This window comes from Molothrus aeneus, chromosome 15 (assembly GCF_037042795.1).
Source record: "Molothrus aeneus isolate 106 chromosome 15, BPBGC_Maene_1.0, whole genome shotgun sequence".
In the NCBI taxonomy this organism is placed as follows: Eukaryota; Metazoa; Chordata; class Aves; order Passeriformes; family Icteridae; genus Molothrus; species Molothrus aeneus.
This window is the reverse complement of record NC_089660.1, coordinates 10,832,038-10,856,764: the sequence shown is the minus strand read 5'-3', so window position 1 is coordinate 10,856,764 and position 24,727 is coordinate 10,832,038. Positions and strand designations below refer to the sequence as shown.

Sequence of the window (24,727 nt, the reverse complement as noted above, 5' to 3'; positions counted from 1 at the left end):
GATTATACTTGAGTGTCTTGAATTCACTTAGGTTCCTGAGAAGCTGCGTGTCTCTGTGCTGCCTCTGTTGCATTTTCCACATGCCCGGTTGTGCATAGACATGGATAAGGGCTGCTCTGGATGTGGGAATGTGTCCACCCACTCTTGTGTTGCTTGATATTTTGCCTCCTAGATTTTTTTAATGCATGTGGGGACTAATTTGAATATTTTGAACTGACTCCCAGAATAATCATAAATGTCAGCTACAGCTTTGTCATTGAGTTAGGTTAGCTAAGGCTGCATTTTTCCTCATTTTTCAAGAGAAGCATGTGCTGTATGCTGGGATTTCTGGTGTAGCCTGGAGTGACTATCAGAACTGATATAGTGTTAGCTATGAGCTAATCTTGCATTAAAGATTTACTACAAACAGCTTGTTTGGCTGTTTTTCTTGCAGCTGACATTTCCACGGTCATTTGTGACAAGCCTGAAAAAGCCAAGATACTCCTTGACCATGTGGAGAGGAAAGAAACACCAGGCCTGAGGTCTATAATCCTGATGGACCCATTTGAGAAGGAGCTGACAGAGAGAGGGAAGAGCTGTGGGGTTCGCATCCAGACCATGCAGGAGGTGGAGGTGAGTTTGCTCTCTGTCCCCTTTTACTATTTTTTGTAATATCTGTAAAAAGACAGTACATTGCACAGGGACTTGTGAATTGTGTGCCAGGTTCAGGGTCTGTGGAGCACAAAAGAGCAGCTTGTGGCTGATAATGCTGATGCTTGGTGCACTTGCCTCTTGGTGTTATTCCTTGTTGATAGCAGAGCCAACATTTCAATTCTTTATCCTCAAGCATGCTATCAGCTGCTATTTAAGCATGGGAAGAGGGTTGTTATTTGAGACATTGTCCTCATACAATGTTACCAATAAGTAAAACTTTACAAAAGATTTTACCTTGTAAAATCATGGCTCAGGTCTGTTACTTAGGCTAAGTAGAAGAGGACTGTGGGAAAGAGACTCAGCTGAATTAGGAGTATGAAAACAAGTTATAAACCATTGTGTGTTCACATTGTGGTTTATGGTGGTTGGTTGAATTATGGTTGTTATGCTTTAAAACTATGTAACTGATAATGGGCAAACTCCTTAAAAAGGCCTGGTTTTTGCAATAAAGCAGCTCTCCTTTGCACTTGCCTGGGGACTCTGCATTACTAGGGACCCTCACCCACACTACATGTAAGCCTGCAGCCTCATACTTGTTTGAAATACCCTGAATACCCAAACACTACTTGAAATCCAAGGAAGGCACTGCAGTTGAGGCAAGAAACTCAGGATAATGAAGATGTCCTCAGTGCCAGCTAGGAATTTGTCTGCTTTAGCTTACACTCTCCCTTAGTGGATGGCAGATTTTTAGCAAGTGGGTTACACTGCAGGAATTAAGGTGGAAATCACTTTTGTTACTTTCATCTCTTCCAGGACTGTGGCCGTGAGAGCCGACATGTGCCTGTGGTGAGTGTTGGCTTGTTGCTTTTCCCACTTACAACTGCAGCAGAAGGGACCTTAAAGCTCTTGTTCCACCCCCCTGCCATGGGCAGGGACACCTTCCATGGGTGCTTGGTTGCTCCAAGTCCTGTCCAGTCTGGCCTTGAACATTTCAAGGAATGTGGGACAGCCACAGCTTCCCTGGGCAACCTGGGCCAGGGCTTCACCACCCCCATAGGGAACAATGTGCAGTATTTGCTTTATTTCCTCTACCTGGAACACTTAATTGAGATAGCTCATCCTACTGTGAATGTGTTAATGGGACAGAAATTAAATGCCATTGTTAAGCTACCCTAATTCCACTACCTTACCCTGGTGGCATTGGGGGAATGTCTCTCTACCCTTCACTTTCTGCTGGGGTTCCTATAGTTCAGAAGCACTACTTGGGATGTATTTATATGGGATATTTTGGGAAAATTGCTTTGATATTTTTCACTGGCTGCTCATATTCATACAAAACTCTGAAAAGCAGCTTCTGATATTCAAGCTGTTTATTTAATCATTCATGACCCAAAATAGTGCACGTATGGGGTGGTGCACTAGAATACAGAGATGCTGCTGGAAATGGGAACAATCAGCAGCTTTGGAATCTTGTCCCCTATTGTGGAGTTCTTTCCAGAATTGACCTGGAAATTGATGAATTATCTCAAGTTGTGCCACATGTCTAAAGATATAGGTGGTGGATTGGAAAATACTAACTGTGAGACAAACACTAAAGCATGCCCTTAGTGCAGCTGGAGCACAGCATAAAGGCAGGAATAGAGTCTGCATTAGCTGAAGAAACCTGGTTAAATATGCTGAGGGGAATTACAGCTTTTTTTTTTCTCTTGTCAGAGCAAAAACATAATTGGTTTGATCTTTAGGTTTCTACAATGTCAACAGTCTCTACCACTGACATATCTGCATTTGACTGATGTGATTTTCTTAATCTCCTTTTGTATTTCTAGCCTCCTCGACCAGAAGATCTGTCAATTGTCTGTTTTACTAGTGGCACTACAGGTAAAAGAGGCATTTTAATCTTGAAATGTTAGAATATCTTATGAAATTAATTATGAATCCAACTTCAATACATACAGACTTGCTGTTATACTGATATGGCAATGATATTTCTAGGCATTTTTAATATTTAAGAATATATAGGTTTATATACTTCTGTAGATTGCAAATTAAAAATAACAATATATTTATTTTTCAACTGAATTCTCTGACATACACTTTGCCAGTATGATTTTGCAGTTGTCTGAAAATCCACCCATGTGTCTTCTTCCCATTTTGTTGTGTAGTTGTGAAGCACTTGGTTGATTGGTATTTATCTTTTGCAAGTATTAACCAAAAAAAAAATCCAAAAAACCTAAAATGTGGTTCCACAGCTCTCCATTCTCTGTATCCTAAGCACATTGATGTCTCCAGCCTCACCAAGGTCCTTGTCACCTCCATCTCCTCTTCTTGTGTGTTGCTCATGACACCAAGTGCTGGAGAGGTTTGGGATGAGCCTGGTGCTGGTACTCATGTGCTGCTGGCCTCTTTTTCTTGGAGAGAGGGGCAGCATCATTTTCCTGCCTGTTCTTAGTAGGGGCAGTTCTTTCTCCTCTCTTCAGACCCTGGTCTTCATCAGCTTGCAGGAATTTCCTACTCTTGGGAGCTCAGCCTCTGTAACATCTCCCTGAAAGCTGTGTGGGCAGATGCACAAGGCATCACTGCTTGGGACACTGCTTTCACACTTGCCTGCAGAGAAGGTCCATGCTCCAGGGACTGCTGGAGCAGCTCTTCCAGATCCACCTGTGCTCTTGGGATTGCCTAATGCTTGGTCCTACACCAAAGCATCCTCAGTTTGGTCTCAGCAGAAGATGCTGGGAGCTGCTGGTGCTCCTCAGATGGCAGGTCAGGCTGTGCACGAGGGAACACCTTCATCCTCCACCTCCCAGAAAAGACTTGTGCTTCACACCAGGTAGGCAACTGCTTTATCCAAGTACAAGCTCAAGATGTATTAAAAGGGATATTTTACCTTTGTGTATGGTCCTTAGATTTGATATCTGCACTTCAAACTGCCCAGGACAGGGCACTGAGGGAAAGGAGCCTGTGACTCTGCTCTGTTCCAGCACTGGGAATTCCTAAATGGGAAAGACTGACCTCAGTGCTGGACATGAACATCACAGCCATGTACAGAGTGAGTGCAAAGTGGCTGGGCACAAATGGGAGCAGTGGAAATGGAAGGAGCCATGCTGTGGATGCAGCAGGCACGGTGTGTTTCTGTGCATGGTCAAGTGCAGAGCACTTATTTTTCAAGTCACGTTATTGTTGACATTTTTATTTCTAAATAAGAAATTCTGCATAGAGAAGGTTTCTTTTGATTTTCTTTTTCATTTGCAGATGCAATCATGGGCCAGTTTCCGATTTTGTGCTTTTCTTAGAAACATGCCCAGAGTTACAGAAATAGGACAACCAGGAAGTTCATTTCCCTTCTCCCATCCAAATCAGAGATTTCCAATTTTGCAAATCATCTCAAACTGAACCCTCTCATAACAATGATTTGTGATGCATGAGCCCATCCTCTGCTGTTGCAGGACTTTGCACATCACTCTCTGCCTTTTCCAGAGGTTGCATCAACACTCTGGTCTGTTTTCTACATTGTGCTTTGATATAAGGGTTTTATATAGCCCATGCAATTTTTAGTAACTAAATTTAGAATTTTCTGCCAAAGGATATGCTCTCTAGGGCTTTTCCAATTCCAAAGGGTTTTAAATATTTTTGTATGGTATGAAAAAAATCTCTGCTCTAGAATTTGTCACCTGAAAATTGTAGAATTGCAAAGAATTCCCCAGGAGCAGACTTTAACACTTGCTTTTCTTTGACAGGATCAGATGCCCCAATGCTTCCTCAGGGAGAAAAGAGAGGCTGTGGTTGCTGATCTTGGATGACAAGAGCAACTTCCATGGTTGTGCCAAGAAGCCATCAGCACTTGGAAATGGGCCAAAGATACATAGATATCCCCAAACTGTCAGGACACAATTTTTCATATTGGCTACTCCAGAGAAATCAGTCAACTGTCATTCCCTCAAGGATCCACTGATCAGGTGGATAAAAATTGCTTCCCAGTGGTTTCTCCCAGCCTGGCCAGTGCATCTTCCTTTTTGCCAGAGCTCCTCAGGGGAGGAAAGTGCTTGCATCCCAGAACACTGATGGATCACACCATCAAATTTGTGCTGAAGCACTTGAAAGACCCTTTTGGCAATGTGGAAAAGGTTCTTCTATTCTTTTAAAGGTTCTACTATTGCTTATGAGAACTACCAAACAAGCCTGGCACCAAGACAAGGAGGACTTGACATTCCTGGTTTATTGATGGGTTGCAAGGTATCCATTCTGTAACAGGACAGTCACTGGGCCTGTCTTTGTGAGGAAATTCAAACAAGAGCAGTGTTACAGAAATGGCATTGATTTTTTTAAATAGAAAAGCAGCATCCCTGCCAACCCTCTTCTCTCAAAGTGGTAATTCTGGGAAAGGGCTCATAGAAAGGGGCACCTATTTTTTCTAGGTTAACTCTTAGAACTACTAAGGAAGGTTAAAGCTTACAGGAGTCCCCCAACCCAAAAAGCTGCAGCTGTCCCATAACAGCATGGTTTGTTCTGGATTTCTCCTGATGGAGCCTCTCCTGGCTCCAACACTGCTGCTCTGCTTAGACACCATCACCACTGGAGCCTGTCCAGGGTGTTGAGCCTGTACAAGAAGAGGGATGCAGAAGAAGGAGTCAGGATGTTAACACTGCTTCCAGGGATGGCAGAGATACTGGATCTGCATTCAAGTCAGAGGGGGAGTGAGTAAATGAGTCAAATATCTGAGAAATCTCATAGAATCACAGAATAGTTTGGCTTGGAAGAGACCTTCAAAGCACGTCTAGTTCCAATTCCCAGCCATAGCAAGGGACACTTTCACCTAGACCTGTTTGCTCCAAGCCCCACCCAGCCTGGCACTGAACACTTGAAATCCTCCAAAGAACATCTGAAGAATTTTGTCAAGGTGCAGGGACCAGGTGTGTGCCAGAGGGCACAGTTTTGAGTTTCCAAACCAGTACTGAGCACATCCTCTCCACTGTGACACTGCAGGAGCAGAGCTGCTTCTAGAACTGCAGGGGCTGAGCACCAGTGCTTGGCTGGACACACCTCAGTAACACAAGTGATTCTGGAGTCGTGTGTGTATGCACAACTGACACCTGTTCATGGATGTTTCTTGGAGCCTGGATCCATGTGTGCACCCAGCTGTGAAAATGACCTGCCAGGCTGGTTTGGCACCTGTGAGCCTGGTTCAGCATGTTGGCATGGGAGCAGCCATGGCTGGCAAAGCTGTCATGAACTTCAGATGGGACCAAACCAACCTCCTGTGCATCATCTTCATCTGCAAGTGTTTGGGACTGAATTACTCAAGGCACTTAGAGCAGCAAATAGGGATTTTCAGTATAATATGTTGTGTTAAAAATATCCTGCTCTATTGCAATAAATGTATGCAACAATTGCTACTGCTGTTTGTGCCTGCCTTTAATTATTTGGGAAGCTGAGTAAGAGTGATGGTGGGGGTGCTGGCAGGGCTCAGTGCTGAGTGTGCCCGTGTCTGTGCCCATGCCCACACTGGAGGGCTGCTACCAGCACAGCCCTCAAACTGCTCTGAAATGAGAGGATTAAACATACTTTCCTGTGCTGAAACATACTCACAAAGCACCACAGTCTCTTCCTAATCTGAGGAAGGCAGAATGAAATTCTGGCTGGTTTACTGTTTTGTTGCATTAACTGAAGGAGCTTTGCCAGGCTGCTTGTGCCCAGTGTTCTGGGGACACACTGGGCACCTGCAGGTAAAGCTCCCCTGATCTGCCTTCGCACGGAGCAGCAGGAACTACGTGGCAGTGGTGTGATGGAATTAAAACAATCTGCTTAAAAACATGTTGGAGAGAAAGAGGCTGGCCCCATAATCTTTATTTGAGCTGAGCTACACCTTATTTTCACAAGTAAAGCCTTGGAGGGTGATGAAAAGGGACAGTGCTGTGATAGGAGGATGTGCAGAGCCTTCCATGTCACTTTTTTGTGAACATGGAGGTTCCAGCCTGTGTATTTGCTTAACAAACATTCTGGTTTTGTGTCCAAAAGATATGAAATGCAAGAGGTGTACCATGGTCAGCTGACCATGGTGTAAAAGGAGTGTAAAAAGGCAAATATTGGTGGTGCTGAGATGCAGGTTGGTGGCGGATGAAATGCTGTAGAGGCAGTGCCCAGCTCTGGAACATTACACAGGGGCTCTGCTGGCTCCCTGATGGATTTAGGGCTGTCTTCAAGACACCTCTGCTGCTGCTACTATTCATTACTTCCCTTAATTTTAGTCTCAAAAGGTCTTCTTGTAGCCTAATTTTTACCTGCACTGCTCTCTGCATTTCTCATGTTATTCAGAGTACTGGTTAAGAGTCTAATAGCCTTTTAAAGAGTGTTTCTTGGTGTTCAAGGTCATTCTTAGTCAAAATCTGAATGAAATAAATCCTCCCAAGAGAGGCTGGAACAGCCAGCCAAGTCTGATGGCTGTGCTCATTGAGTGGCTCCATCTGAGCACTCTCAGAAATTGCAGTTGGGCTATTGCTGCTGGAACCTGTTTTCCAGAGCCTCCAAGAGAAATATTTCTGTTTGCAGTATCATTTTATTGAGTTTCGAGTATTGAAGTGGTTTTGGTTCATATTAGTGCACAGAAATGATGGTGAAAATTACATATGTTTCAAAATTGAAGAAGCAAACATAATATTTTAACCATTTATTGTTTTGGCTTTTTTTGTTCAGTTTTTCAAAGTTACCTTCTGGCTTATCTTTTAAACTGCCTCTCTGTTTCCTTTCAGGAAATCCCAAAGGTGCTATGCTGACCCATGGAAACGTGGTGGCGGATTTTTCAGGCTTTTTGAAAGTGACGGAGGTGATTACCCTGAGCTAGAAAACATTGCCATGTGCAGGGTGTGTGGGTTGAGCTGAGGCCCTGCATGGGCTGGAAGGATGCTCTTGCAGATAAAAGATGACATTTTTCCTGCTCAGAGGGCCAAATCCATGGGAATGGAGCAAAGCTGAGTCTACAGTACTGGAGGGCATTAAATCCTCTTTCCAGCCTTGGCTCCCAGGCTCTGTAGGGCACTAAGGGCTTCTGAGAAACAATGCTGACTTCTGTAAATTAATTCAGTAACTCTTTTTGAAGAATTAGGAGAGCATACAAGCCCTGTACAGTTGCAACGGGTTCTTGAAGAGGAGTTCAAGCTCCTCTTGTGCTCTCTGTGTCCCATTGTGCCCAAAAATGTCACCATTTATTTGACACCTCTCTGCATACAAAGTGTGTGTGTATATATATAAGAACATACATGATTTTTTACCAGAATGGTTCATGGTTAATTTCATTGATATTCCAGTATATTTCAGGTTTTGTTATACATATTTCTAATAGAGCATAGCATAGTGCTGGCCAAGTGCCTTTATAATCTGTTTCACACAACATGTAAACTCATGTTTAGAAACAAAATAAGAAGCAAAATCAGTTGACCATGACATAGTAAGGATTTTATACATCTTATATAAAACAAATCTAAAGAGTCTAATTTCTGGTAGTGAACAGGAATTCTATAAAGTAGTTACATGCACATAGGATGGACAATTGGTTATCTCATACTGGTCTTATTGTTGATGTTGAGATTACTGAGGTTTTTTACTTTAATCCTGGAATTTTCTGAGATTTCCAGACCACTGGTGTAAAGAAACTCAGCCACGTGATGTAAGAAATGCCACTGAACTCACATGTTCCAATGTTTGCAGGACTGTGCCTCCACAGTGTGCAGCACAAAATGCCAGTGAGGGCTCCTCAGCATGGAGCTTCAGTGGCAGCAAGAGGCACAAATGGAAGCTGAGGTGTGGAGAGGCCTGAGCTTCTAAGGGCAGGCATTTATTTTGGAAGAGCACTAATTTAGAGCTGAGGGAAATTGGCATCTTCCAGAATTGGTCCACTAAATGGATTTAGTGTTTGCTGATGGAGTGGAACCCTCTGCTGATGGAGTGGGATTAATCTCAAAGGTATCAGATTGAGCCCCAAGTCTGGTGTGATTGTAAATTTATCTCCAGTCACCAGAGTATTGCTGGCAGAGGGTAAATGCCTGTAGCTGATCCACAAGATTTGGGTAATGTCTGACCATAGTAATGAAATAGAGTAAAGTGTGAAACATTTGAAAGTAGTATAAATTAAAGAAACAAAACGAGAAGTTCTGTGGGTTTGTTGTTTACAAGTTCTTGTGGCAGTTTTGCTTAGTTCAGTGATTTTTAAAAACCAAATGTATTTTTAAGCCAGAGCTTTATAATAAGGTTGTTCTCAAATACCAAGAAGCTGTTTGCATTTTTACATTTAACTGGACAACTGTGCCGACTGTGAAATGCTATTCAATGGCATAATTTTGGTCTGATTTAAAACTAGATTATTTTGTCTGGGCTCTTACAGCAGTAATAAGAAAACCCTGGTTTATATTAAAGGTTTTGCATTACTGTGCTTGCAGAAAATGAAGCCAAATTGAAATAATGTATAAATAGATTTGCAGGCCCTAATGGCTTCATTCAGACTGACAGACACAATAATATGAAATGGGATGCTGAGAACACCCACATGGTCAATGATGTTTGACTTTGGTAGTGATGGCTGGGAGGCCATAACCAAATCTGACCAGCCCAGATTTAACTTCAATAAAATATCCCCTGAGGGATGAACTCCTGTGTCTGCCTCCACTGTATCCCAGATCAGGGGCTATTGATTCTTTCTGAGCAGTGGAGGTGCAAGTGGGTATAAACTGTTAATATTGTGAGCTGATAGATTTTTATACCCATTTTCCACTAACCACTGGCCTTGATGCAAATTACTGGGTAGTCAACCTTTCAGTTTTTCTAATCCATAGTATTACAGCAAGCTGTTCCTTAGGAGATGCAGGCAGAAAGGTTATTTTCTTTGGGGAATGGGTTAGGTAAGGCTCTTGGGGCCTTTGTTTATTCCAGCCTTCAAGAGAGAGTTAAAAACTTGGCAAAATCAAGACTTTGATCACTTTTCTTCCCCTCTTCCCTTCTTTCCCCTGTCTATGGGACAGTCGTAATGCCCTTAAAATATTTGAATCACTTAAAATGATGAGAAACACTAACAGAAGTAATTAGTTTTTGAAGCCTAAGATTAAATCATTAGCTTTACAACACATTGATTCAAACCAATGATTAACCCAAGAAAAAGGGAAAAAATGGCTAATTTTGACTCTAGTAACACTGTGATTTTTGAATGGGCTGGATGCAATGTGGGAAAGTGCTGCTCCTGCAGAGCCCTGCTGGTGTCCAGGGGGCTCCTGCAGGTTAGCACTGGGATCCTGGGGGCTCCTGCAGGTTTGCACCAGGATCCTGCTGCCTGGCACAGCTGAGAGCACAGATCAGGGTCTCGGCACCTCCTGGTAGAAAGCAGTGGATAAAAATGGGATTCTCCATCAGGGTGAGCCTCCATTCCCAGCGTGGCTACAATCTGCCTTCTGCCAAGGAGAGCCCTCTGCATTGCCCTGTGTGTACATCTCCGTGCTCTTTACTCCTCCTGCTAACTGAGCTCCATGATGCTGTGGCTTTAACGCTTCCCTGTGTCCGCCGCTCCCTCCTCTCTTGACAATCTTTACCCTTTTGCTCCTCTGGTGCCATTTTTCTTTTTATTATTTTATGACTTTCTTGTTGTCTTCCTGTCAGTGTTTCTTTCCTTTCTGTCTCCCATGCCCTCCACCTGCAGAAAGTGATCTTTCCGAGACAGGACGATGTGCTCATCTCCTTCCTGCCTCTGGCTCACATGTTTGAAAGAGTTATACAGGTAAGAAACCTGCCTGAACTGACGAGGCCTCGTGGGGCTCCTTGTGTTTTCTTCCAGAGTCAGTGGTCTCCTACTTGTGAGGATGTACACATTTCCTATTTGCCTTTAGCACACATGTTTGAGAGAATGGTACAGGTAAGGTCATGGTGTCAGTGGAAATAGTCTTTTTTCCACGCCACAAACAAAAAAATAAAATAAAATGAATAAAATACTAAATAACCAGCGATATCTTTAGTAGCACTAAAAAGGCTTGTACTCCAGAAGTGCCACATGCATAACACCAGAGCCATGGTCTCAGTGACATGGCTGTGAGTCCAGAGCGAGGCCAGGAGAGTTTCCCAAGTTTTCCAGCTTACACCTGGCTCAGGGATTGAAAAACAGCCCTCCAGCAATGAGCCAGACTCATGGCTCACACAGCTCATGGCTACTGCTACCTGAACTGTTTGTGGGACAGATTTTCACAGCACTCTAGGGTGAGGTGTCGTGTGAGTCAAGATAATTTCATGCCATTTTCTACATTAGCTAAAATGATTTTTTTGCATAAATAACATGATCTGCAAAAAAAAAAAAAAAAAAAAAACCAAAAAAAAAAAAAAAAAACCAAAAAAAACCGAAAAAACCAGCCTGGCAGATACTGAAAAAGAAGAAACTGAGATCATGGTGAGACACATGATCCTCCTGGCAGGGCAGCATGTGGTGCAGGGCAGCTCCATTCACTGGAGCCTGTGTCCCCCAGGAATTATGGCAGATTCAAGTCCTTGCCAGCCCACAGAACTGACTTCATGTCTCTTTTTGACTTGTGCTGCAATTGGTGAGTTAGGCAAGTCAGGTGAGACAGTCACATCAAGTCTCCTGGCCTGAGAAGCTGCAAACTTAAAATAGATCCAGTATGTGAAGGTTGGATCTGGATCCAGTTGCAGCTCTGTACTTTCTCAGAGAGGCCTGTTTCAGGCTGAAAGCACACTCTCTTGAGTCAGACAAGCATCTGAATAAAAACCTCCCACTTCTTAGTAACATCTGTGCCAGAAATAATATATTTTTCCCTGTTAAAACTCTCACAAATTGGAAGTAAAAGCCCATGAAAGATTTAGAGAATTACAGCCCAGCCTTTCTCCACCTGCAAGGCAAGTTGGTCAGTGTGCCAGCACTGTTAAGCAAACAAGAATATAATTATTCAAAACTCATCTGATGGGTGGGCAGAAAGACATTAGAAACATTGAAAATGCTTTCATTTCACAGGACCTTGCTGTACTGAAAGGGACAGCCTCCAAAGGATGTTCAGGTTTATCCTCCCATCTGAAACAGCTTAATATAAAGATTTTTTCAAAAGGGCTAAAAAGTAATTTTCAAAAGCTTTTTGAACAGCAAGCACTGCATCAGTGTCCCTAGTTTTAGCCAGCATTTTTCATTCCTGGAATTTACAATTAAAATAATACAGATACATTCTTTAAAGCTAATAATTTCTAGTTGTTATTTCCAGTTCCCAATGACCACACTGGTTACTTTTTTTTAATTTCAATTCATGTGCAGTGTAAAGCACAGATTCAGCAGTGTGATTTTCATTAAACCCACATCACATGTGTAAAATTCCTGTGGTTTCAGCTGATGGAGACAGTCTCTAACTGCCTGACAGAGCAGTGAGAGCAATTTGGTTAGTACTGCAGAATTTTAGGAGCTGCACAAAAGATGTGCTTGTCTCTTAAGGAATTTTCAACTTATTTACTTATTAGGGGAAGACAAGCCCACAAAAGGGAGCTGAAGTTTTCAGTCTACTCAGAAAGGCTGGGCTCAGCTCTGGCATCACAGGGGCACTTGCTGAGGACATTCTCCTCCATGCACTGTAAAACCATGGGAGAAGTGCTGGTCTCCAAATGTTCTTCAGTGATAAAATGCCAGACTGCCCCAGTCTGTGCTGGCTCCTTGGCAGGGTTACTGGTTACCAGTAACCAGCTACCAGCTGGCTCATGGCCAGCAGCCCCTCTGCCCCATCTCACATATTGGGCTCCATTCTGCTGATGAGGAAAACACCCTGCTTTGTTTTCAAGTACAAGGCTTCTGGATTTGTAGTTTCCATACAAATCAAGCACCTTTCATTAAGTGGGCTTTATTTCTGGGATACAGGATCAGGCACTGTATTGCTAACGTAGTTTATATTGTTGTATTTAAACAAAACTAAAGTATTAACATCTAAAAATTGGCTGCTGCTCCGTGTTTTATGATGTTTCTTACTTTGCATTTCTGTATTGATAGGTCCTCATGCTGTGAGCTGCTATGGGAGGGCTGGGCTTTAGGAAAGTTCTGATCCAGACTCTGACCCTAACTGGGACTTCTCCATCCCCATATGCAGGGGATGAAGGGAAGTCCCTTCAGAAAATTTTGATTCCTTGTTCTTCCACAACAAGTGGTAAATTTGGTGGATGCTGAATTCCTTGTCCTGAAAAATGCCCAGACCTATTTGGATATTTCACTCCAGCGCAAAATCTATTGTTACTTTACTGTATTTCCAAAGTCCCATTTTTGCCACATTGCAGAGCAGAAATTCAGAAAAGGAGCTTCTGCGCTTGGGAGAGGAATGCTTTGCTTTGGGAACTGAAAGCCAAGGGGTTACATGTGTTCCTCTTTCTCCCCATCAGTCTGTAGTGTACTGCCACGGAGGGCGAATTGGCTTCTTCCAAGGCGACATTCGCCTCCTGTCTGACGACATGAAGGCACTGCGGCCAACCATCTTCCCTGTCGTGCCACGGCTGCTGAACAGAATGTATGACAAGGTGAGCTGCATTTTGATTTTACTCTTTTTGGAACAATGGAGTTTATGTCCCTTTACTACTCATGTGGAAGAATCCCCTTAGTCATGGAGATTTCTCAAGCAGGTGACACTATTTCTGCCTTGCTGCAGACACATTCTCACCCTGTGTAATGGATACAGCTCCTTCAGTGTCTAAGTCTATTATTATGACTTACACAGACTCCAGACACAGCTATCACACATGAGTATGAAATCCTTCTGTATTAGCTTCCTACCTTGTTCTCATTAAAATTACCAGTGACATTTCTAGAGATACAGGATTTTTTTCAACACAGAAACATCAGTCAAACCTGGCTGCACAAGGACTTTTTGTGCCCTTCAACCAGATTTGAAACTCAAATCTCTTGTTCTGGTGGCAACAACAGCTGGAAATCAGAAAATTTAAAAAGTCTTTGAGGATTTAGGCAGTGTAAATGTGACAGTGGCTTTTGGATTTAGAAATCTTTAAAACTAAGGTAAAGGTATTGCAGGGTATTTAAGACAGGCACGTCTGGTCATCATGTTAAATCTGTTTGACTAGCTGGGAATATTTATTCCTCAGAAGACTTATCTGCTAAAGACAAGCTTAAGCACAAGCTCCTGATGTAATTTTTCCCAAAGGTCAGGGCTTCTGTGCTTTATTAATGGGACAGGCACTGGGGGTTTCTCATTTGTTGAGGTGGAGTTTGTGCTGGTGCCTGATTGAGCTCAGGTAAATGAAGCCCCCATCACCACATCAGCCACCACTGATACCTGTTCATGTTGCTCATTGCCTGTTGCTCAGGTTGCATGAACTTTACAGAATCCTATCACAGAAATGATATAGTAAGAGCAGCCTTGTCAATCCAGTTGAAGCCTGCACCACCATCCTGTCTTTTCTCCCCAGAGGACCCACGTGTGCAATAGGGAATGGAGCAAAACACATCATTCCTTTTTCCCCACTAACAAACCCCAGTGTAGCCTTGTTTACCTGTACTGCAATTGTAACTGTACCCACCTGGCTGTGTGGGGTGTCATGGGGAGAAGAGGTGTTGATGTGCTCCCTCTCCTCTGTGACACCTCATCTGCCATCCTGTGCTCCTGCAGATCTTCAGCCAGGCTGACACATCCCTCAAGCGCTGGATCCTGGAATTTGCGGCCAGACGGAAAAAGGCCGAAGTTCGAAATGGCATCATTAGAAACGACAGTTTGTGGGATAAACTTTTCTTTAATAAGATACAGGTAAGTGATTCGAGAAGTGAGTCTGAAGTCAAAGAACTCTTGCTTCTTCTAGCAATTACTAGTTTTTTGACAAGGCAGTCTCAGACAGTAGGAAAAATTTCTTCATGGATAGGGCTGTCAAGTATTGGAACAGGCTGCCCAGGAGAGTGATGGAAGTGTTACAAAAGGGGGTGGATGTGGCAGTTGAGGACATAATTTAGTTGTGAAGATGGTGCTGAGTTGATGAAGGAACTTGATGAGCTTAGAGGTCTTTTCCAGCCTTAACAATTCTATGATTCCTTAAAGTCACTGTAGTCCACTTGCCTGATGATGAACTGTGGGCAATCACTACTCACTAGTGAACAACAGATTGGAAAATAGAATAGAAAAAGGGAATTGAGCACAGTTTGTTGCTAGTGAAGTTTTGCCTTTTTTTGTTTTTTTGTTTGTTTCTGTTTTTAAGCACCATGCATAATGTCAAAATTTCCATTCTCTCAGGGATAACTTTTCAGAGGGAAATAGAGAAACACAAAGCAAGCTACGATGACATTTGCCTCATCCCTCTTCAGCAGCACCAAGAAATCACTAATTTATGGAATAGTGCCAAAAAATTTTTACAGCTCTCAGATAGAAGAGAGAGGGAGAAGGAAAGGTATCTAGGGATGAAGTTCAGAAAGGTGGTCATGAAAAGGAGGTCACTGATCAAAGAGATGCTGCTCGAAAGTTTTCTGGAAAATCTCAACAAATAGTATTGGACTTAGGGTTGGGTTGCAGTTGGGTATATTCAAACCCACTTTTCTTCCTAGGAAAAGAATAAAGTTGTAAAGAAAAATGCACACATGAATCATGGTTTAGCAACCATGAATAAAGAAATCAGAATGCCCTTCTGCTTCCCACGCATCTCAGTTAAAAAGATATTCAATTGGCTTTAAACCAGGTTTTTCTGGGCTCTGTACTACTCCAGGAGGCTCTAATTACTTCATTTTTTTAATCGGATGACTTATCTGGAGACATGCCACTTTATTTTTAACTAAAGAAACTGACTGTACTTGTGGTCTGTGGATTAGTTGTCCTCAGTGTGCAAAGATAGCAGAGCTCACCCAGCCAGGAGCGAGCCAGGCTGCATATTGATGCAAGGGCTGGCGAGACGGGCAGACTCAGTCAGCAGTTGTTTTCTTTTGTGCTGGGTTTTCTTTTTTACTTCTAGAATAAAGAAAAGGAAATGAAGGGGGAGGAGAAAGAAGTGAAATAGGACACAGGAATTGATGTAATACCCTCCAGAAATATTTGAAGGTCATCTGCCTTAAAAAAGGCACAACATTATTTTAGAGGGTTTGGGAGGCAATTCATTAAAACCAGTGAGGTGTAAATAAGCAAAGAAGACTGGATGGGGAAGAGTCTGTTTTCCCCAGCAGTTCCCAGAACTAGGTCTGCACCCTGCCCAAGCACCGCAGTTGCAGGAGCCCAGGCTGATCAGCTTGTCCTGCCAGGGACATGAGCACTCCTGTCTCTGTACACTGAATGGGCTTTTATCCCTCAGGAAAGCTTCAGAGCTAGTTCATATTTCCATAGATGGCCTCATCACACAACCACAGAATGGCTGGGTTGGAAGACTCCTTGAAGTTCATCTAATTCTGACCCCACGCCATGGGCAGGAAATCCTGCACATCCATCCTAGAGAGAGCATTTTGTGCAAGCTCATGGTTTTGCCATCTGCAGTAGCTTCTGATGCTTTCTTTTGTTTCCTCCTGCTACCAACCAGGCAAGTCTTGGGGGATGTGTCCGCATGATAGTGACAGGCGCTGCCCCCGCGTCCCCGACTGTCCTGGGCTTCCTCCGCGCAGCCCTCGGATGCCAGGTGGGTTTGTGTGCCTGCTCAGGGGTGTTCATCCACTGCTAGCAAGAGAATGCCTGGTGTTTAGGAAAGGAGATGGGTTAGACCCTCAGAACTGCATTTAGGACAGCTGTACCAGGATGGATAGAACAGCAGGGCTTGAGGCAGCCACGGAGTTCTGGTACACCCAGAGCTCAGTGAGGTGGGAACAGCCCTAGGATGGCAGCAACAAACAGGCAAGAGATGTTTTCATTTTGGGCATCTCCCAGAAAAACCCCACAGGCTCATCCCACCCACCTCTCAGCACCAAATTGAGTATGTGAAATTAAATGTGTTCGTGCAAGTGCTGGGAACTTCATTACACAAGTTTTATTCTATATATAAATGGAGAGAGCTAATCTTCAGACATCAGATGAACACTGCATTATTTCTCTGTGAGAGGAAGCCCAGAGCAACTGAAAGGTCTCATTTGAGAGCCTAAAATTAGTCAGGAAAAAAAAAGGTGGATTTTCAAAATGTCCCACAAAAATACCTGTTTTTCCCACTAATAAGTTCCTCTCATAGTGTACCATATGTCCTGAATCAAAGGCTAAGTGCTCAACTCATCATCTCCCTATTTTCAATGATATAGAGCCATGGTCTTTCCTAGTTATGTAAATGGAATTTTGTAGACACAGTAGAAGCCAGTGTGTGGTTGCCCATTTACCAGGGACATGGCAAATGGGCAACCACACACTGCAGCTGCAGGCTCAGCTCACAGGACTGTGCAACACAGGGCAATGCTTGGGATTTCAGTTTGTAATAGCAAAATCTTTTATGATGTTTTAAAGATACTTGTCTCTTTGTCAGGTTTATGAAGGCTATGGCCAAACAGAATGCACAGCTGGATGCACCTTTACAACTCCAGGTGACTGGACATCAGGTAATTATTTTCTTCCACCATTTGAAGAAATAAAAGAAATGCACGTTCCTTTAGGAAATTATGGACTGTAATATCAAGGCCAGGTTGGATGGGGCTTGGAGAAACCTGATCTAGTAGAAGGTGCTCCTGCCCCTGGCAGGGGGTTGGAATGAGATGAGTTTCAAGGTTCCTTCCAACCCAAACCACTCTATGCTATTTCAGAATAGGTTTTATATCTAAAGAGGAGGTGTTGATATTTAGTTTTAATAGTGCAAAACCTTAATTAAGTAAATTATTTCTGCATACAGACACAGCTCCTGCAAGAACATCCAGTGTATCTACAACTATGCAAGTAACTATTGATAAAATGCTAATTATTGTTTATAGGAGAGATGACAAGTGACTTGATAACTTTGATTTCCAGGTCATGTAGGAGCCCCTTTGCCCTGTAACTTAATCAGATTGAAGGATGTGGAAGAACTGAATTATTTTGCTTCCAAAGGAGAAGGAGAGGTAGCAAATCACATTTTTATATCAAATTCTCACTAGTTAACACTGTATGAAGTAGTTTATAGAAGCATTTGACCTTTGTAGTGTGCATGGTTGCTGATGGGTTGCATCGTGCAATCAGGAAAGGAAATGGAAGTTTAACAATAGAGCAGTAAAGAATTAATGAAAAAGGAGCTGTGGCAGTACTTCCAGCCTGATTCCTTAAACTGCTAAGACTGAATTTGTTCAGCTAAGAAGAGCTGAATTGCTATGATTTCTACATTGCTGTGATCTCTACATTGCTGTGATTTCTATACTACACAAAAATTAAACTTATTGAAATAATTTTATTTTTAACTGCAAATGGAATGCAAATCAACTTCAAACAAATCAGTTTTGCAAAGCCTACTTCATATTTCCATTAGCTTAAAAAAAATCCATAGATAGTTTAATAACCCAATCTATTTTAGTTTCATGGAGCACAGTCATTAAAATATTTCAAATTTAGTGAGTTGCTACTTAACTTATATTTATAGCAGAATGAGAAAATAATTCATCATCATCCCTGGTTGTTTTGCAGATCTGTGTGAAAGGACCCAATGTGTTTAAAGGTTACTTAAAAGATGAAGAGAGGACAGCTGAGGCACTGGACCAGGAGGGCTGGCTTCACACAGGAGACATTGGAAAATGGTTACCTGTGCGTACTGGACACACTCAGAGTTCTTAGGGAAATTGTGTTATCCCAAGTAAATTTTCAAGGGCTGAACTTAGGTCTCCAAGCAGGTCTATCTTTACAAAGGATTGAGTTTATATTTGGCAGAATAAGCATTTGAAAGCACAACAGGCAATTGAAATCTCTGTTAAAGACAGACAGCTTGCTGAGTTTCTGTGGTTAAATAACTTCTCTGGGAATTCTCATTTCTTTCTCCTAACAGAATGGGACCCTTAAAATTATTGATCGGAAAAAGCATATCTTTAAACTTGCTCAGGGAGAATACATTGCACCAGAGAAGATAGAGAATATCTACATCCGCAGTGACCCTGTTGCTCAGATCTATGTCCATGGAGACAGCCTGCAGGTACAAACCAAGCTTTCAGAAAATCTTTACTCTTAGTAGTTAGAAGACAGAGCTGGGCTTGAACGAAGGGAAAATGTGAGTGGATCATGCCACACTGTCTCCCTCCTGCTTTGGAGCTGGCTGACAGCCAGGCAGGAACTGAGCTGCTGGTGTGATCCTGAGCAGCTTAGAGAATGCTGTGACCAAAGATCAGGCTTTTAAGTTGGCTTTGGTGTCACTCTTGGGGTCTCCAATGTTGTCCTTTGCCACCATGCCTGTGGTAAGCCAGGAAAAGGCAAAGCCACTGCTGCCCCTAACATTGCCTGCCCATTCTGACCAATCTTGTTCTGTTAATTTGCACATTTATACACACACTTACAGCTTCTGAAGCCATGGCAATTCATCCTCTGCATTCAAGGCTCACAAGCATGAGCCTTCACTTGGCATCAGAGTTTGCCTGGGATTTGCAGGGCCATGTGAGTTATTAATGTCCAGGAGGAGCACAAACCCAGCTGAGGGTATTAAATCTGCTGGTAAACGCAGTCACAGACAGCCTTTTATCTGAGAAAAAGGCACAGGCATCAGAATGTACTTCATGACAATATGTTAGCAAATGATTGACATAATTAAACAAGAAGTAGTAAACATGCAGAAATTCAGCTGTCTTGTGTATTCACTTCAATGTGGAGCCTGGAATATGGTTCAGCTTTAGCCTGCAACTCTCCTTCTCCTTTACCTACAGGCCTTCCTGGTGGGAATTGTGGTTCCTGATTCTGAAGTCATGCCAGGGTGGGCAAAGAAAAGAGGGTTTGAAGGAACATATGCAGAACTCTGTAAAAATAAGGTTTGTATCTGCAGTACAGACCTTTTTTTTTTTGCTGTCGCATGATGTGTGCACAATATTGTGTCTAGGAATGACAATTTCAGTGACAACAATTATTTCCTCACTGAACATTCAGCAGGGTTGACCTGGATCCAGTGATATGTGTTGACTGGTGGTACCAAGCTCTGCCAGCACTGGTGTGGGGGGGGAAAGAGTCTCTCTTGCAGAGAACAGCAGTGCAGCAGGAGGAGAGGTTGTGTTTGCTTAGATTTCTTAAATAAGACAACTAAACAAAACTTCTTGCTGGTCTTCTCTGTGGTGACCAGCAACAGGACCAGAGGGAAGGGCCTGAAGTTGTCAGAGGAGGTTTAGGTTGGATATTAGGAAAAGGATATTTTCCCAGAGAGGGTGGCCGGGCACTGGAAGGGGACTGGTCACACCATCAATTCTGACAGAGCTCAAGGAGCAATTGGATAACACTCACAGGCACGTGGTATGACTCTTGGTCTGTTCTATGAAGGACTGGGATTGGATTCCATGGTTCTTGTGGGTCCCTTCCAACTCAGGACATTCTATGATTCTATAAAAAGGACCCCAGTCATAGACACATGCTCTCTAATACTGAGGAATTGCACTGGATCACATCAGTAAATACTGATGCCACTGAACCATTCCACTGGTGTCTGTGGCAGTGATTCTGCATTGAAGTCTGGCAGATGGCTGAAGGACTGTAAATTGAACAGCTATGTCACATTGCTGGTTTGAAAATAGAACCTTACTTTTCATACCAAGGAGACACTTAACATCACCACACTTAGTGTAATGTTTATACATTACAACAGAATTTTGCTAATTACATACTAACTGTTAGTAAGGCACTTGGACTTTGCTCAGAAACACTTTTTTTGGTGAACAGTGAACATTAATTGCATGTAAGGTTGGCTATGGTAGCTCATGAGGAATTTCTGTGTTTTGATGCAGGAACTGCAGCAAGCGATAATGGAAGACATGGTACGGTTAGGGAAGGAGAGTGGGCTTCAATCCTTTGAGCAGGTAAAATGAAACACATCCTTCAGTGTGCTCAGACAGGCCATCTGTCTGTACAGAAGAGGGATTTGTCAGCATCTATCATGTTACTACAAATCTTTGTTGCAGCTGCACATGATGTTTTTGGAAAGAGCTTTATTGCTGGCAAGCTGTATTTATTCCTTTAGAAAAATGTATTTGCTGCCATTCTGCTTCCCACCTATGTTTAAAATTTGAATTAAATTTAGTGAAAGTTTTGGGTGCAGAGGTCAAAATCTTAATCAGGGACATGGATAATCTCCAGAAAACCAGAGGTCAAGATAAACATCTGTAGGAGTCTGACTTTTCTGCCACTGAAAGCTCTGTTAGAAATTGGGTCACTAATTACTACTCTTATACCTGACCTTGAAATGATGCTGGTTTCTTTATCTTTAGTCTGGGCACTAGTTCTTTCCTGCTTGTGTAAATATTTCTGCAATAGAGCTACAAACACTTCAGAAGGGGAGATCTGAAATCAACTGTGGTCTGTATAGCATTAAAAACACAGAAAAATTATCCACCCTACTTTAAAATGTCAAATGCTTATTTCTGTTGAGAAAACCAAACATCTTAATCATTACATATAATTAGCAAGGGCTTTTTTGCTTTTGTTCAGACTGTTTCTGGGTGATAATTCTAATGAGTAATTCACCATATTGGAGTGGAGCAGAAGCATCATTAAACATAACCCTATTATTCTTAATTTCTCAATTACCTATGCAAATGAAATGGCAGCAAAAAGAAATTTATTTAAAAATAATTCAGTAAAAAGCATAGTTTTTAATGCACATAATTGTCTGTGCCAGTAAGTCTTGTTTGCCTCTGCCATGGTCTTCAGAGTATGAAATATCCTCAAGTAATTGATTCCACCAGCAGTTTACAATTAATAAAGTATAAAGTAGTGAGGAAAGACTTGTCATCTTTCTAAATATTGGAATAAAATAATAAGAGAATAGAATAAAAAATGATACCATTTTCAAAATTAAAGTGTTTCAAAACTTCATCTTTGTTGCAATATGTAATCTTAAAACCAAATTTTGAGCCAAATACTGTGGGTAATATTCATATGGAATGGGATCCCCTGTTTATGGGTATACTCTTTATCATCCCCATCCTCATCTGCACCTTGGATTTCTGTCTTGGGAATGACAGGCTGACTTCTATAACCATCAGCTTCCAGGATCAGAAAGCTAGTGCAGCAAACAGGAGAGCATTAATAGTGTGAACACTGATTTATGAAGGATTGCGTGGGGGCAGGGCCTGGACCACGATGCTCGCAGGGAAAGATGAATCACATATCTAAGGAATGGAAAATGGATTTGCAGCCTATATTGCTGCAGCTCCCAGCCAAACAAACTGCAAAGCAGTCTGGCCTGGGGAATCACAAAAGCAGCAGATGGCTGGGGAATTTTGTCTTAAATTGGTGGGCTCTGACCAGTCACGCAGCAGTTTTCTGCTTTCCCCCACACCAGCACGGGGAGGAAAAGCTCACTCCCATCTGTGCTGCCAGGCTCCCCACTGTGCTCAGAGCCACTGCCTCGAACAAGGGCAGCCTTGTGAAATGCCATTTGCACCGGCTGAAAGATCTGTATCACTTTAACCAGCTAAAGATGATCATCATGTACACGCTTTGTGCCTGAAAAGCTTCATGATAATTTTGCAATATTGAATTAGTCCTGTTTACTTTTGCAGTGGGGTTAAGTTGAGGTTTCCTAGCCCAACTCCCTGCCCTTGCCCTCTTCCCCACTGCCTTTCAGCTGTGTGAAACTGCAGTGATGATCTCACATTGGCCCTTGTGTGCTGCCTCGCTGTGCTCTGGCCTTGCTTTCATACACAAAAGCAATTTATGTGCTCATTCTCTTGGAGAGCTCCCTTCTGTGGGCAGGGGATGGAAATCCTGGGGACTCAGCAGAAGAGTGCCCTGGACTTGAGGCACCACCAGAGGGAAGCACAGGAAAAAAATTAATGTTTATTCAGTGTGATGCCTGTAACCTTTGCTATAAATATATTCCTCTTTTATTTTAGGTCAAAGCCATTTATATTCACTCTGATATGTTCTCGGTGCAAAACGGTTTGTTGACACCAACATTAAAGGCTAAAAGACCAGAACTGAGAGATTACTTCAAAAAACAAATAGAAGAGCTATATTCAAGCATCTCCATCTGAAATCACAGGAAGAATCTTCTGAGTAATGGACTTCATAGCAATATTAGAATAATACTCGAAAACTACAGAGCCAGAACAACACTGCTGAAATGGATAAGCATCTGAATCTTACATTTGAGCCTTTCATTTTTCTAGGATTTCATCACTAACCATATTTTCCCTTCTATTTGCCATCAGGTGTGATACAATTTCTTTTTTACTCTAGGTATACAGTAAGGCACTATTAAAAGTTATGCTAAATTGACACAAAATATGCAGAAATTTCAATCTATGACCAAGTAAATGATGGAAGCATATCTTTTAAATAACTACAAACATTTCTAGTTAAAATAGGGAAAAATTCAGGTATGTCTGTTGATATTTGATTGTATACAACCTAATATATTAGAAACTAAAATTATAAGTAATTCAATAATGTGGTCTACCTCAAATAATCAGTGACTGATGGTGAAAGTAAAAGTCTATTTTCTCTGATTTGGAACTTCAAGCTGGATATTGGTTTATATAGTAAGTGATAGTTTTTATATTTTTCAGGACATAAATGACATTGATTTGATTTAATCATTGATGATTTAACAATCAGAACAGAAATAGGAAGGAATTTCCCACTATTTGTACTTAATAGACCTAATAGTATATTACATCTAACGGATTCATGTTACCTGGAAATGACAAGAACAGGGTAGGAAGCAATAGCACAGAATTCCCTCTATTTCCTTTTCATCCAAACACAGTTTATCCATGGTTTGCAGATTCTGCATAGGGCTCTTTCAGTCCAGTGCACTCAAGGACATCTGAACTGCTCAAACGGAGAAGATTGCAAAAGCATCACTGGCTCTGTGGTGGCTTTAGGTGGGAGTTCACGATAATCCATATGCTCCCAATCCCTAATTTATTACTTCACATGCTGCTAATACTAAATAGTCCAGCTGGACTAACTCCCTTCAGAAACAGCGCTAAAGAAATGGAGCACAAGGAATAAGCTGGGATTCTGGATGGGGCTTAGCAAAATGAAAAGGTTTGGGAAAAGGCCAGCCTGAGATGCAGCAGTGGAGGGCATCCTATCCTTTATCTGACCATGGAAGGGGAAGCAATACTGCCCCAAAAGACTCATGGGGATGGGCTAAAGGCTGTGTTGGCCATTGCTGTGCAAGGCAGAACAGTGGATGTGGTGGCAGAAGGGCCTGTTACGGGAATGTCTTTATGGTCAGACATCTGGAAGCATCAAATCCCATTGGCATCACCTCCAATGGCCTCTCTGGGATAACCAGCAAGTTGTCTGGATAAAACCTTACATTTCTGTGGTCATCAGAAAGGGGATAAGTCTCACAAGGAGTAGGAACAGACTCTAGAGCTCTCTCTTGGTACAAAGCACGGTACAAGGCAAAGAGAAAACTGTCATGTCAAGTTGCTTGAATACATGGACTGTTGATAGCTTCTTTCTGCTAAACAGGGTCCTAAATATCTGTGTCTTTTACTAGCTGATGTTTGTTGCACCAGTACATGCTAGCATGGAGCTGTGCCTGCTAGATCTTTGCTAGGACAGTGGAAGCACACTTATTTTCTCTCTTATAGTGGAATCCACTGTAGACTTCTGAAGCTAAAAGTTTAAATTTTTAATCTAAACAGTATCTTATTTTCTCTCTGAACTTCTGTTGCATGCTTCCAAATGAAATAAATTGAATTAATAAGTTAGTGTTTTACGAAGACTGATTTATTGCAGTGATTTCAGAATAAAATGATACAGAGGAAACCATATCAGTAACATAATGACTCAAAGAACGTGGCAGTTTGATTTATCAAATGTGCGTTTGTCTGAATCCCTTTATGCATCTGACTCCTCATTTGATTTCAGTGCAGTGACTCATATCTGTCCAAAGCAAGTAAAGAAATATCTGAGATCTGATGGTATCATAATTTTTCACTGATGTATGCAGCAATAGCATCCCTGGGGAATTTGCCACGTCAATGGAGGATAGGGATTATTGCATAAAATCTGGCTCTTTGGGTCAAGTCATAAAG

The 24,727-nt window shown here is 42.2% G+C and overlaps 1 protein-coding gene across 8 annotated transcripts in view; it reads left to right on the top strand.

Moving 5' to 3' along the window:
• Window positions 1-24,400, top strand: part of ACSL6 (acyl-CoA synthetase long chain family member 6) — a 55,110-nt gene extending 30,710 nt beyond the window's left edge. For 6 of the 8 annotated variants that reach the window (XM_066560110.1, XM_066560112.1, XM_066560114.1 and 3 more), the window contains 15 exons: window positions 434-612; window positions 1,447-1,479; window positions 2,460-2,511; window positions 7,377-7,450; window positions 10,307-10,519; window positions 13,018-13,152; window positions 14,256-14,390; window positions 16,132-16,227; window positions 17,053-17,125; window positions 17,529-17,617; window positions 18,174-18,290; window positions 18,529-18,672; window positions 19,394-19,495; window positions 20,456-20,527; window positions 22,565-24,400. In XM_066560110.1, coding sequence (XP_066416207.1) covers window positions 434-612; window positions 1,447-1,479; window positions 2,460-2,511; window positions 7,377-7,450; window positions 10,307-10,519; window positions 13,018-13,152; window positions 14,256-14,390; window positions 16,132-16,227; window positions 17,053-17,125; window positions 17,529-17,617; window positions 18,174-18,290; window positions 18,529-18,672; window positions 19,394-19,495; window positions 20,456-20,527; window positions 22,565-22,705 — 1,655 coding nt within the window. In that variant the 3' untranslated portion in view covers window positions 22,706-24,400. The remainder of the gene's footprint in view (window positions 1-433; window positions 613-1,446; window positions 1,480-2,459; window positions 2,512-7,376; window positions 7,451-10,306; window positions 10,520-13,017; window positions 13,153-14,255; window positions 14,391-16,131; window positions 16,228-17,052; window positions 17,126-17,528; window positions 17,618-18,173; window positions 18,291-18,528; window positions 18,673-19,393; window positions 19,496-20,455; window positions 20,528-22,564) is intronic. The other 2 variants (XM_066560116.1, XM_066560117.1) reach the window with 2 other exon arrangements.
• Window positions 24,401-24,727: the final 327 nt, after the last annotated feature.